The sequence below is a fragment of the Atractosteus spatula genome, chromosome 5 (genome assembly GCF_055471065.1).
Source record: "Atractosteus spatula isolate fAtrSpa1 chromosome 5, fAtrSpa1.hap1, whole genome shotgun sequence".
In the NCBI taxonomy this organism is placed as follows: Eukaryota; Metazoa; Chordata; class Actinopteri; order Semionotiformes; family Lepisosteidae; genus Atractosteus; species Atractosteus spatula.
In genome coordinates this window covers 65,941,997-65,955,423 of record NC_142710.1, presented here as the reverse complement: position 1 = coordinate 65,955,423, position 13,427 = coordinate 65,941,997, and the positions used below count along the sequence as shown (strand labels likewise).

The following is a 13,427-nucleotide window of genomic DNA, read 5'->3' as shown; positions in this document are numbered from 1 at the left end:
CCTGGTCCCTGGTTTTGCCTCCCGTGTGGCTAGAAAGCCGTTCTAATTACACATAATTTCAGCAGCTAATTCACGCACTGAACAAGGTAGAACAAGGTAGATGCTGCTGTGTCAGTGGAATGACTACTAAGCCGCATCAAAGCTAAGAAATTCAGAGGCACCTTAGCTCCCTGAAAATAAATGAACTAGACACGAAAGCTGACCTTCTCTCACTTGTGATCTGGCTGTCTGTCCTGCAATATTACAGTTCTACTGGAATAGCCAAGACAGGCTGTGGCGATGACCAAGATGTGTCTCGGGCGGCTGTGGTTTCTGTGGGGGTTCTCCGGCAGTGGGGCCAGACCTGGGGGTACTCGCGCAGGGCTCTGTCGATGTGGTCCCGCAGGCTGGCCCTCATGGACCTCTCCACCTCCAGCAGCCAGTCCTCCACGTTCCCCGAGGGGCAGACCGGCGTGCACAGCCGCACCTCCTCGCCCTCGCCGGAGTACATGTGGGTGATCTGCAGGTCGGGCTGGAACTGCAGCTGCGGGACGACAGAGCAGCAGTGAGAGATGGGGGGCAGAAAGCGGGGTGCCTGGGGTGCAGCCCTGAGTTCGTGTGCTGCTGCAGGGACAGAAGACGAAGATGAGGGTATAAACTACAGCAGGTGGAGAGGATAATCTAAATCAATAACCCTCATTCTCTCATTCCTGGTCCTGAATTAAGGCAGGGTCTTGTGGGTTTTTCTTCTGTCTCAGCTCCTAACGATTTAATTGAATGAATTATTGACTGAAATGGATCTTCACGGAGGAGCGGGGCTCCCCATCACGCCTGCAGGCCTGCGCCCCTCTCGGCCCAGGCAGGGGGGTCAGGGCTGTGAAGGGAGACGAGGCTGTGCGAGGGAGAGGAGGGACAGGGCAGGGAGGAAGGCGGGGAGCTGGTACCCGTGCAATGTTCTCGAAGCACTTTCGGAGATGGGGCTGCACGGCCGTGGGGTCCTTCGTCTGGGACAGGATCTCCAGCAGCTCGTCGTCGGACAGGAAGTAGAATCTGCGTGAAAATACAAGAAGAGGCACTCTCGTCTGTCGCTCGTTCACTGAGCTTCCTTCCAGGACTGGAAATTACGCCAGATTTCAGTTTCAATTTCAATTTCATTACATCCTAAATGGACATGGTGTGTGGGAGTGGATCAGCTGCAGGGTGTGGGTGTGGGTGTGGGTCAGCTGCAGGGTGTGGGTGTGGGTGTGGGTCAGCTGCAGGGTGTGGAGTGGATCAGCTGCAGGGTGTGGGTGTGGGTGTGGATCAGCTGCAGGGTGTGGGTGTGGGTGTGGGTCAGCTGCAGGGTGTGGAGTGGGTCAGCTGCAGGGTGTGGGTGTGGGTGTGGGTCAGCTGCAGGGTGTGGAGTGGATCAGCTGCAGGGTGTGGAGTGGATCAGCTGCAGGGTGTGGGTGTGGGTGTGGGTCAGCTGCAGGGTGTGGGTGTGGGTGTGGGTCAGCTGCAGGGTGTGGAGTGGATCAGCTGCAGGGTGTGGGTGTGGGTGTGGGTCAGCTGCAGGGTGTGGAGTGGATCAGCTGCAGGGTGTGGGTGTGGGTGTGGGTCAGCTGCAGGGTGTGGAGTGGATCAGCTGCAGGGTGTGGGTGTGGGTGTGGGGGTGTCCAGTGAGGGGCGCACCTGGGGAAACCCCCTCTCTTGGTCTCCAGGTAGTCGCTCAGGCCCTTCTGCACCAGCTCCAGCAGCTTGTTACACTCCCTCAGGCTCTCCAGCAGGCGAGGGTCAGGACACAGGTCGATCACCTGGGGAACAGGGGGGCAGGGAAGACAGGGGACAGGGATGAGTCTCGCTCCACAAACAGGTCACAGAATGCAGCCCAAACAGATAAACAAGGCCTTGTTCTCATCATCTGAGTGGAGCTGAGTATACAGTACTGCACAAGTGAAGGGAGAGTGGCGTTGATACTGATTAAACACTCAATCAAACACAGCCTGTCATTCAGGAAGCAGACCTGTGGTTAGTCCAGCGGCCCCGCTGTGTGCAACCGCCCGGGACCCCACCTGCGTGTTGTCGTGGGCGCTCTTCATGACCTTGCGCCAGGTCCTCTCCATGGTCTGGTAGCGCTTGCCCTCCACGGGGAGCTGCCGGTTGATGTCGTCGGAGCTGAAGATGGGCTCCAGGTAGAGCCAGGAGCGCTGGCAGGTCAGCCACTCCTCCAGCACGTCCTGGGCAGGGAGAGAGACGGGTCGGGTCGGGTTGGGTCCGATTCGGGACACAGCTACGCCATGGCAAGCCCAGGTGCATTAAGAGCACTGGAATACCACCTGCGCCCTCAGAGAACAGCATTCTACAACAGGCCGTGCACGGTGACGATACACGAAGGCTCAGTGTCGGAAAGGTATTCAGACATATTTGCTGTATTTCAAAGGCCAGGTGTATGTCTTCTGGCACGTGCATTTGAAGCACACTGAAATGGCTGACATGGCCACCTGTGCTTGGACGAGCTGCAGATTCACTTTGCTGTACCTGCGTCATGCGCAACTTGCTTTCCCAGGTGCTGATGCGCTCCTCGAAGGGCTTCTTGAAGGGCGAGAAGGACATGCTCTGGGTCATCACGATGTGGTCGTCCAGGAGCTGGGACGCCTCGTCCGGGCTCTTCAGGATGAACGTTCCCGTCTCCTTGTAGGGCAGGACCTCAAAGGCCACGGTGGACCACTCTCGCTCCATCTTGTCCAGGGCCTGGGAGAGGCAGACAGAGGGAGGAGCATTCGAACGTCGGTATTAATATTTTCTGAAAGGATCTGACAATCCAAGGCTATAAAAAAGTGGACTGGACTCTCACAAGGCAACTTTAAATTCAATTCATTTTAGAAAATGAGAAAGAAAGCTACGAATGGAGTAATATCTTATGAACCCACTCTGTTAATATGAAGGGCAATACTCAGTACTATCCAATTTCTACCCCTGTTCATCCTCCTCCACTTCCCTGTATTCCTCTGCTTTTACTTTTCTCCCTGTCTCTTGTCCCTCTGTTTGACTGTCTATCCTTCCCTATCCCTCTTTCTTTCTCACAGTCTCCATTCTCCTCTATCTGTTCCTTCCTCTCTCCCTTTCTGTCCCTCTCTTCCACTCTCTTTCCGTCTGTTCCTCTCCTTCGCTCTATCCCTTTCTCCATCTCCTCCACCCTCTACCTCTCCCCATCCTCTCTCCCTCTCTCACAGTTTCCATTCCTCTCTATCCCTCCCTACCTCCCCTGCTCTCCACACCCCTCTCCCCCTTCTCTTCTCTCTCTGTAACAACCTGCTCTCACCTGCTCGATGGCGAACTCCTTCCCCGCGACCTCTGCGACCTTGGCAATCTCGTCGATGTGGTCCTGTAGCCGCAGCTCCAAGCAGCGGGCAAATGTCAGGTTGGCCTTGGGCTTCACGTTCATCTGGATCCGCTCGGAGAGCAGCTCCCAGTGCCGGTTCCGCATCCCTGGGTTTCGCAGTCCCTGGATCAGAGGGATGCATGGCTTGAATTCCTCGATCTTCCCACGCACCACCAATGCAATGTCCAGGCAGCCTGCACACAGACAGTGAGAGAGAGGGTACTGCGTTAAGCACCTATGAGTACAAGAATAGGGAGCTGTGGAGAAAGACTGCAGTCTCTGGGAGCTGTGGGGAGCTGTGGAGAAAGACAGCAGTCTGTGGGAGCTGTGGGGAGCTGTGGAGAAAGACTGCAGTCCGTGGGAGATGTGGGGAGCTGTGGAGAAAGGCAGCAGTCTGTGGGAGATGTGGGGAGCTGTGGAGAAAGACTGCAGTCTCTGGGAGCTGTGGGGAGCTGTGGAGAAAGACAGCAGTCTGTGGGAGATGTGGGGAGCTGTGGAGAAAGGCAGCAGTCTGTGGGAGATGTGGGGAGCTGTGGAGAAAGGCAGCAGTCTGTGGGAGCTGTGGGGAGCTGTGGAGAAAGGCAGCAGTCTGTGGGAGCTGTGGGGAGCTGTGGAGAAAGGCAGCAGTCTGTGGGAGCTGTGGGGAGCTGTGGAGAAAGGCTGCAGTCTGTGGGAGATGTGGGGAGCTGTGGAGAAAGGCAGCAGTCTGTGGGAGCTGTGGGGAGCTGTGGAGAAAGACTGCAGTCTGTGGGAGCTGTGGGGAGCTGTGGAGAAAGGCAGCAGTCTGTGGGAGCTGTGGGGAGCTGTGGAGAAAGGCAGCAGTCTGTGGGAGATGTGGGGAGCTGTGGAGAAAGGCAGCAGTCTGTGGGAGATGTGGGGAGCTGTGGAGAAAGACTGCAGTCTGTGGGAGCTGTGGGGAGCTGTGGAGAAAGACTGCAGTCTGTGGGAGCTGTGGGGAGCTGTGGAGAAAGACTGCAGTCCGTGGGAGATGTGGGGAGCTGTGGAGAAAGGCAGCAGTCTGTGGGAGCTGTGGGGAGCTGTGGAGAAAGACTGCAGTCTGTGGGAGCTGTGGGGAGCTGTGGAGAAAGGCAGCAGTCTGTGGGAGATGTGGGGAGCTGTGGAGAAAGGCAGCAGTCTGTGGGAGCTGTGGGGAGCTGTGGAGAAAGACTGCAGTCTGTGGGAGTTGTGGGGAGCTGTGGAGAAAGGCAGCAGTCTGTGGGAGCTGCGGGGAGCTGTGGAGAAAGACTGCAGTCTGTGGGAGCTGTGGGGAGCTGTGGAGAAAGGCAGCAGTCTGTGGGAGCTGTGGGGAGCTGTGGAGAAAGGCAGCAGTCTGTGGGAGCTGTGGGGAGCTGTGGAGAAAGACTGCAGTCTGTGGGAGCTGTGGGGAGCTGTGGAGAAAGACAGCAGTCTGTGGGAGATGTGGGGAGCTGTGGAGAAAGGCAGCAGTCTGTGGGAGCTGTGGGGAGCTGTGGAGAAAGACTGCAGTCTGTGGGAGCTGCGGGGAGCTGTGGAGAAAGGCAGCAGTCCGTGGGAGATGTGGGGAGCTGTGGAGAAAGGCAGCAGTCTCTGGGAGCTGTGGGGAGCTGTGGAGAAAGACTGCAGTCTGTGGGAGCTGTGGGGAGCTGTGGAGAAAGGCAGCAGTCTGTGGGAGCTGTGGGGAGCTGTGGAGAAAGGCAGCAGTCTGTGGGAGATGTGGGGAGCTGTGGAGAAAGACTGCAGTCTGTGGGAGCTGTGGGGAGCTGTGGAGAAAGACTGCAGTCTGTGGGAGCTGTGGGGAGCTGTGGAGAAAGGCAGCAGTCCGTGGGAGCTGTGGGGAGCTGTGGAGAAAGACAGCAGTCCGTGGGAGATGTGGGGAGCTGTGGAGAAAGGCTGCAGTCTGTGGGAGCTGTGGGGAGCTGTGGAGAAAGACTGCAGTCTGTGGGAGCTGTGGGGAGCTGTGGAGAAAGGCAGCAGTCTGTGGGAGCTGTGGGGAGCTGTGGAGAAAGGCAGCAGTCCGTGGGAGATGTGGGGAGCTGTGGAGAAAGACTGCAGTCTGTGGGAGCTGTGGGGAGCTGTGGAGAAAGACTGCAGTCTCTGGGAGCTGTGGGGAGCTGTGGAGAAAGACAGCAGTCCGTGGGAGATGTGGGGAGCTGTGGAGAAAGGCTGCAGGCTGTGAGAAGTGTGGCCACACTCACCCGGGACGTCCTTGAACTGCTTGACACACTTGTGCATGGTCTTGAAGGCCTCGTTGACGTTCTTCTCCAGCTGCTCAGCGTCGACAGTGTTGAGCGGGTCGGTCAGCCAGCCCTCGTGCCAGTGCAGCCAGTCGGAGGTCGTGACCCACAGGTCCTGGAAGGGCTGGAAGTCCTTCACCAGCTTCTGCAGCTTGTCGTACTGCGCAGGGCAGACAGGACACACAGGAGGCTGCACTCAGATAGCCATTCCCACAGTCCAAACTGTACGATGGAAACTCCTGATATCCCACAATCTATAACCAGGCTTCCTGCTGCATCAAACGTCACACATGTGGGGGAAGTCAATTACTTTCACTACCGACAACATATTTAAAAACCAGGATGCTGCAGTCGTGCCAGCAACAGCACACAGAATGATGTTGAGGGGAGAATTGTCAGGGGAGGCCTGTCAGTGGGGGTTCTGTACCGCGCGGCAGGAGGTGGCCGCAGGACAGCAGAGTGGCGGGACTCACGTTGGTGACAGGCATGCCGAAGAGACGCTCCCTGTTGTTGTAGACCTGCGCCATCTGCTGTGACTCCTTCAGCTGCTTGCTGACGCGCCGGACCTCGTTGGCGACTTCGTGCGCCCGTCCCATGTCCGTGTAGGCCAAGAACCCTGCCACCACCATCTGCAAGGAAGACGCCACCGCGGCTCACAGAGTGTGGGAGTGCACCTGTTGCCGAGACTGGGTGTGGCCTTCCACACCTCAGCCGCACCCAGTCGGTGCCAAGCCCTACTCAGGAATGACCGTGCACTGTCAGCAGAAAGTCAGCTCAATTCAAAATACTTTGTTCACCCCCCAGGATTTGAGATTCTAGCGAGGGCAGGAGTGTGGCAACATACGTAATACTGAAAGACTTACAGTACTGCACGTGCAGCCCAACTGTGTCAATGCACAGCAGCCCTGCTGCGCTGAAATAGTACTTCCTGTAGAGAGCGCTCCACAGAGCCTGCAGACACTGAGACGCTGTGCTTGTGCAGGACATTAGGTGTGACAGCGCAGTTCAGGCGCGCAGCTGCTGTAGGTCCACTGCAGTCGGGCTCACCTGCAGCGTGTCCAGTCTCTCCTGGAAGCTGTTCTGGTCCACCTGCTGGATTTTGTGGAAGCGCTCCTCCTCCTCCTCGTGCTGCACCACCACGGACTCCATCTGGGTCAGGATCTTACTGGGCCAGCCCACCGCTGTCCACCTGCACATGAACAACGCGAGAGAGAAGCAGCTGGTCCGGTCAGTGTTTTAATTCTTCCTTAGCACCTCCGAACTGGCTAGCTTTGGTTATGTGTGAAACAAGTCTAGAACAGGCTCTCCAACCACCCTGGCTTCTTGCAAGAAAGATGAGATCCTCCAATCAGGACAGGAGGCACTTCTTTACACAAAGGGCGGTGGGAGTGTGGAACAAGCTGCGCAGCCATGGTTTTTGAAGCCCCAGCACCGGCTTCTTTGAACAAACAGTATTTATTCTGCACAACTCCAGGAACCTTTCTGCCCTTTGCAAGATTGGCATTCTCTGCGCCACATTCCCAGAGGGGTAAATCGGAATGTTCTACTCGTGGTTCAGCACGTGAGGCGTGAAAAGCGAGACGGGAAGATCGGTCCCGCACTCACTTGGCGTTGAAGTCGTCAGCGGAAAGACTGTAAAAGAACTCGTCGATAAGCTCGTAGTCCACCATGGCTTTGGATATGAGCTCCTGAAGAACAGAAAGGAGAAACAGCAGCACAGACGTATTCAAGTGGCGAAAAAGAAGCGAACAAGAATGGAGGGCATAAGGATCTCTTTTTAAGCTCCACTGAAATGGAGTCCGGGGTGACATAAGCAAGCGTGCACTTGGTCTGGGGATCTCTGTGTGCTCCTTTGCCTCAAGCCCTAACTGTGGGTAAAGGTCTCTTGAACTGCACCTGGGGTGCTTATTGACAAAGGTGCAGCCGGGCAGGGAATGTGTCAGGCATGCTGTGGTAAAGAAGAGTAAAGTAGCTAATTGTACTAATTATAAGCGGGGAAATGAAGAGACATCCCCAAGGGTGGAGACAGGCAGGCCTACCTCGTGCGCCTTGAGCTGCTCGGGAATCTGCTTCATCCACTCGCGGTGGTCCGTCAGCTCCTCGATGCTGTTGGCCTTCTCGCCCAGCTTCCTGCTGATGGCCCTGCACTCCTCGCAGGCCTGGAACACACAGCACAGCACAACCCAGCCTCACGTCAATGAGAAGCCAGCACACCTGTTCACCTGAGGTCTCGGGCTCCAGCCGAGCAAAAGGGCCCCAGGGGTCTTGGAACAGAGATGGCGACTCGCCTGGGCCCCTCTCTGTTCATTTCATCTGCACGTGAAAACACAAGGCGGCCATCTGCCTGTCCTGCAGGAAAGACCAGGACCGAGGCCCCGAGCTGCCAGTCTGAACCACGGTCCTCCCGACGCCTGTGTGACCTTCGTCATCACTCAGACCGTGGTCTAAGCTGAAGGAGGTAAGGCGGGTGTCACATCAGCACTGTAGACAGGGCAGAAGGGACAGGGTTCCCGCACCGCAAAGCAAGGTACTCGCCTCGTCCACCTGCCTGCGCAGCTTCTTGGCCAGCTGGTCCAGCACGGCGTTGGCCAGGGCCCTGCGCTTCTTGGAGAGGCTCTGGCGCACGGCCTCCACGCTGACCAGGAAGGGCCCGATGACGATGGAGACAGGCAGCGAGTGGTCCAGGAGCTCCTTCTCCCGCAGGTGCAGCTCCACCTCCCGTTTCACCTCCTGCAGGCTAATGCTGGCCGGGCTGTGCTCCCTGCAGGCAGGGGGGAACAAGCGCGCATCAGGCAGAGCGACGCACACAGCAGGAAGAAACGGCAGCTCACTGAGGACCGGAGAGGACCACTATCTCTGAGGTCACCTGCTCAAATGGGGAAGTGTATTTAAAACCAAGAACAGGGAACACTTCTTTACACAAAGGGTGACAGGAGTGTGGGACACTCTATTTCGTACCTGTTTTAATGCTCTGATGAAACAAAAAGCAGCCAAAACATACAAATATCATCCATTTTCTAACCACTCCTTCAAATTCTGGGTTGTGGAGAACTCCAGCAACGAACAGGCACAAGGCAGCTTATACTCCGCACAAGACGCCAGTCCACTGCAGGGCTCACACACACACTCGCACCAGGTACAAGATTACCAGAAGCCAATTAACCCACCAGTAAGTCTTTAGACGGTGGGAGGAAACAGGAGCACCTGAAGGAAGTCCATGCAAACAAGGTGATAGCACGCAAACTCCACACAGACAGCACCCCAGGTCTGTAACTGAACCCAGGACCATAGCGCTGCAATGCAGCAGTGCTGACCATGGTGTCACCATGCTGCATATACGAGTACAATTTCCTAACTGAAATGTAGGACCTGATGATTGTGTCACGTTTTCGGGTTCTGTTGTGTCATTTTTTGGGGGGTTGAGCGTTATTACCCACATATGTTTCTAGTATCTTAATATCTTTGTTTTTCAAAATGATAGCAAACAGGATTTTTGTAGGAACTCCAATGAAAAGGTCGTACCGCAGGAAGGCCTCCACGTCAGTGTTGTGCAGCTCGAGGTGCCGCTCGTACTGGCGGGCGTAGGCCCGCAGGGGCACGGCCGCCTGGCGCAGCGCCACGCGGACACTCTCCCGCAGCTCGGACACCGCAGGCTCCCACAGCCCCACGGACTCCAGCAGGGGCGTGCCGCTGATGAACAGGTCCTTCAGCACAAACTGGGAGGGGGAGGAAGAGGGGGAAGGGGGGGTTAGTGCTGTCACCGACGTCTCTCTCAAGCCTCAGGGGACACACGGAAAATGTCGGCTTCCGCTCTGTCGGCGGGGCAGTGCGGCAGCACAGAGCGGACACAGACCTTCTCCAGCTGGGGCACGCTGTGAGTGGCCAGGATCCCCTTGTCAAACAGGTTAAGGACGGACATCTCAAAGTCCTCCAGAGGAGTGCTGTAGTGGACTCCGGACTGATCCAGGACGAGGTCCAGGAGGAACAGAGGCTTCTTTCTTGGTCTGGAAAAAATAATGGAAGTGGAGTTTCCTGCCGTTAGAAAATGAGCACCCTTGATTGTGAAACTTTGAACTTTCCCTGTTTCAGCTGTTTAGCCTCCCTTGAGGATCTGTGTTGTAATTCTGTTGGCTGAAGGTTCATGTTACGTACAGTATGTACTGTATCTGGCTGTGTTCTGCTTGTGATTTCACATTGTAATCGTTGGATAGTGCAGGTGGTGTCTACTGTATCTGTTTTATTCGTTTTATTTTGCAGTGCCACAAGCAAATTCCACCAACTGTTGTGCGGCAATAATAATAATCTTCATCATCACCATCATCTCACAGTGGCAAGCGATGGAGCAGGAGGAAGGGAAAAGCAGCAAAGCACGAGTAACACAGGGGGGCAGAGCAGCAGGCGGACAGGGACGGCGAGGCCCTACTTGTAGGGGCTGTTGACGAGGTCAGCACCCCAGGCCATGTCCTCAGGGCACTGCAGCACGCTGTGGCAGGCGTCCAGCAGCAGCTGGGCGAAGCTGACCAGCGAGTCCTGCACCAGGAAGCGCAGGGAGTCCTGCAGGCGGAAGCGCAGGCGCTCCATCAGGCGGCACAGCTTGGAGAGCCGGTACACCTCCCAGCGCCACTCGGCCAGGCTGAACCAGCCCTTCCCCACGTCGCGCAGGCTGGCGCGCACCACGTTGCACAGGGTGGTCACCCAGGTGTCCCTCAGGAACAGCTGCACCTGCAAGGACAGACACCTGGACACTTCCACACACAGCTCTGTCCTTATCGTCTCAGACACTCCGACAACATGTTTGCTGGGGATGACTGAGCTAAAGACAGCGTGAAGTACCGTGAAGTCATAAATTCACTGTGGGCGGCACAGCGGCCCAGTTGTCAGCATTGCTGCCTCACAGCGCTGGGGCCTGGGTTTCAATCCTGGGGTGCTGTCTGTGTGGAGCTTGTATGTTCTCCCCATGTTCCTGTGGGATTATTCCAGGTGATCCGGTTTCCTCCCACAGTCCAAAGACATGCCGGTAAGTTGATTGAGTTCTTGGAAAATTGGCCTTGGTGTGAGTGTGTGTGTGTCTGTGTGTGCCCTGTGATGGGCTGGCGTCCTGTCCGGGGGGTACCCTGCCTTGCACCTGTTGATTGCTGGGATAGGCTCAGGCTCCCCTGCAACCCTGAACTGAATAAAGCAGTTCGAAAAGGGATGGATGTATCTCTGTGCATTACTGACACAACCGCTTTAGTCAACTCCTTGATTATTTTACTGACAATTAGCCAGATCTAGTGTAAGGTGCAGGTTGCTTTATTGCACTGCAGGTGAGAGCACTGGAAAGGACAGGTGCCGAATAGCTCTGGGCAGGGCTTCCCTGTGTCATGACAACAGACAGTAAAAACAGGTGTAACCCCCCCCGCACCAGTACCTGAGAGTACACCTGGGACTGGGTCAGCTCAAACTCCTTCAGCCGGACAGTCTTGGTCAGGTTGACGTGGAACAGGCGCATGGCCGCCACCCTGTTGCACTCAGCCTGCACCTTGGACAGGGCCTCAATCACCTCGGGCTTCGTCAGCAGGGAGTTGAAGGCAAACGCTCTCTGCTGCTTGGCAAACGGGTAGTCAGGGACCTCCACGAAGCCTAGGCAGAGTGCGGTCATGTTAGTCAGGGTTTAAATCCCAGCGCTCCTCAGGTTGGCGTCTATATGGTACTGCAAGACGGGCCAGTGAGTGCTCATTTAGAGTGGTGGCCTATGACAGCCTTGACTGTGACCACAATTCCCCATGCAGCAGCATCAGGGCTGGATGAGGAACAGAGAACATCAGGGAGTATTCCCAGGGCACCCGTGACCTTGCACTAATACCAGCTCTTCTGTAAGCTCTACAGGAAGCACATAACTCAGGAAGGAAACATGCTTTTCTGGGGGCAATATGTGCAGTTCATACCGTCCTAATCCCTCCTGTGTGGGTACAACATCACTGGACTGAGCTGAGGTGATCAATTTTACAAGAAAATAATAACAATATTTTCTTAGTTTTTTCCAGAATTAGGATATATTTTTTTCCCCCTTCTACACAAAATATAATAACACTAGTATTCATTCAGATTTCTTGCACCCTACAGGCTAGTGCATTGCAGCTCTGGTGCTGGTACTGCAGATGACCATGCACTATGGGCCTACTTGCCCATTATTATAATTCCATTCATAAAATTAAAAACATATATATATATAAACATACATTCTGACAATCATACACAATCAATACACAATACACAATTATTTATTTCCAATAAAGAAGAAGGGGCAGTTAACACCACACAGCAAGAGCCCAGGTCCTTCCAGGACGGCTCTCCATAGCTTGGCTCTTCGAAAAGCATGACCTGACCAGGACAGGCCACGTGTCCACCCCATGCTTGCGCCCTCCCCCGTGCCCCCCCCCCGTCTCATGCTCCAGCCGGCCTCACCCCTGTCCGGCACCACCTCCCTCTCCGGCTCGGGCAGAGTGATGTCGCAGAAGTCCTGCGGGTTGGAGGCCACCACCCTGTCGAAGCAGATCCGGTTCATGGTGCGCTCGAACTCCAGAGCGATCTCCTTCTCCAGCCGCTCCGCGCAGTCCTGCAGCCTGCAGGGAGACGGGGTGTCAGGGGGGTGCAGGGAAGGTGCAGCTGCGAACAGGGAATGACTGCTGAATTTAGACCCAGGAAAGGGGACAGTGCTGTCTTACAGCTGCTTCCGCAGGCCGGGCGTGGACAGGGCCCACCGCTTGATCTTCTCCAGGGCGCTGCTGCTGATGGAGGGCTGCCCCTCCACCGGCATGCAGTCGATGGACAGGTGGTACAGCAGCAGGCCCTCTGTCCTCTCCCGCGCCCGCTGGGCAGCGAGCACGCGGCAGGCGAAGGTGCGCGGGTCTTCGGCACAGAACGCCAGCCTGATCCTGGGCACCCAGTACTGGCAGGGCAGCAGGAGTCCAGCTCCTGCGGGGCAGGGGAGAGACACGCAGGCGGAAAGAGAGGTTCACATGCACACAGAAAACAAGGAGGCACCGCTTTCCATAAAAATCACGGCGACTTTGAAGACATTTTGTTCCAGTGCAAAACGTGCTGTGCTTTTTCACTCTCATATCATCTCAAGTTAATTTTTCCTAACCATGCCTGTCTGAAAAGAAAATAATAAATTGATTTCTTTTTTTTCCACGCCTGTTTTCCCACATGAACGAGAGGATCAATTGACTCTGGAGCCAAAATAACTCATGTCTCTGCTCCTGCAGAGGCATCACGGCTGTTACCCTTGTAGGATGCAATTGACTGAGTGTAGGCTTTTTTAGAGATTTGGAAGGTGTTTGAATCAAAAGAGGACTCAGCGCAGGTGGGCATGAATGGAAGGGCCTGGTGTGGAACAAACACACCGAGGAAGCAGGAGAGGGGAGAGGCTGGAGCCTGGTCCTGCACAGCAGTGGGGGGGTCAGCACTTGCCTCCGTTGAGGACGGGCCTCCCCTCGCTGTCCCTCACCCGGCCGCCAGGGTCGGCCTTGTGCACCAGGTACAGCTTCCGGTCGGGGGCGTAATCCAGGACGCCCACAGTCTGCCAGGAGTACAGCAGGGCGGCGCTCTTCGGGTCCTCTGCAACAGCAAGCGAGGCTCACAAACGTGGCGGAGGTACAGCTCCATTTTTTTTGCAATACACTTTAAAAACAGGCTAAATGTCGGAACGTAAGATGTTACTAAGCTGTATAGAAAATAAAAGAAGGTGTGTGTTGATACAGTATCTGGCTTTTTAACGTCACAGAACATTTAAATGTGAAAAGCGCTCCTATCTATCGCCGTAAAGAACATATTCATTTGCATCAGTGTTTCTGTATAACCTCCACTGGTCTGTTTCTCCTGCTGTATTT

General features: G+C 55.6%; 1 protein-coding gene across 1 annotated transcript in view; it reads right to left on the bottom strand.

Annotated features, from left to right (window-relative positions):
* The window catches only part of dnah1 (dynein, axonemal, heavy chain 1), a 60,273-nt gene that overhangs the window by 43,071 nt on the left and 3,775 nt on the right, over positions 1-13,427 (bottom strand). Inside the window, exons 6-24 of the mRNA XM_088915541.1 lie at positions 13,009-13,155; positions 12,261-12,510; positions 12,001-12,158; positions 10,964-11,175; positions 9,977-10,275; positions 9,407-9,557; positions 9,076-9,269; positions 8,089-8,314; positions 7,593-7,712; positions 7,159-7,241; positions 6,601-6,742; positions 6,027-6,182; positions 5,515-5,713; positions 3,281-3,534; positions 2,497-2,709; positions 2,031-2,195; positions 1,651-1,772; positions 924-1,029; positions 344-523 (exon numbers count right to left, since the gene is read on the bottom strand). Coding sequence (XP_088771667.1) covers positions 344-523; positions 924-1,029; positions 1,651-1,772; positions 2,031-2,195; positions 2,497-2,709; positions 3,281-3,534; positions 5,515-5,713; positions 6,027-6,182; positions 6,601-6,742; positions 7,159-7,241; positions 7,593-7,712; positions 8,089-8,314; positions 9,076-9,269; positions 9,407-9,557; positions 9,977-10,275; positions 10,964-11,175; positions 12,001-12,158; positions 12,261-12,510; positions 13,009-13,155 — 3,377 coding nt within the window. The remainder of the gene's footprint in view (positions 1-343; positions 524-923; positions 1,030-1,650; positions 1,773-2,030; positions 2,196-2,496; positions 2,710-3,280; positions 3,535-5,514; positions 5,714-6,026; positions 6,183-6,600; positions 6,743-7,158; positions 7,242-7,592; positions 7,713-8,088; positions 8,315-9,075; positions 9,270-9,406; positions 9,558-9,976; positions 10,276-10,963; positions 11,176-12,000; positions 12,159-12,260; positions 12,511-13,008; positions 13,156-13,427) is intronic.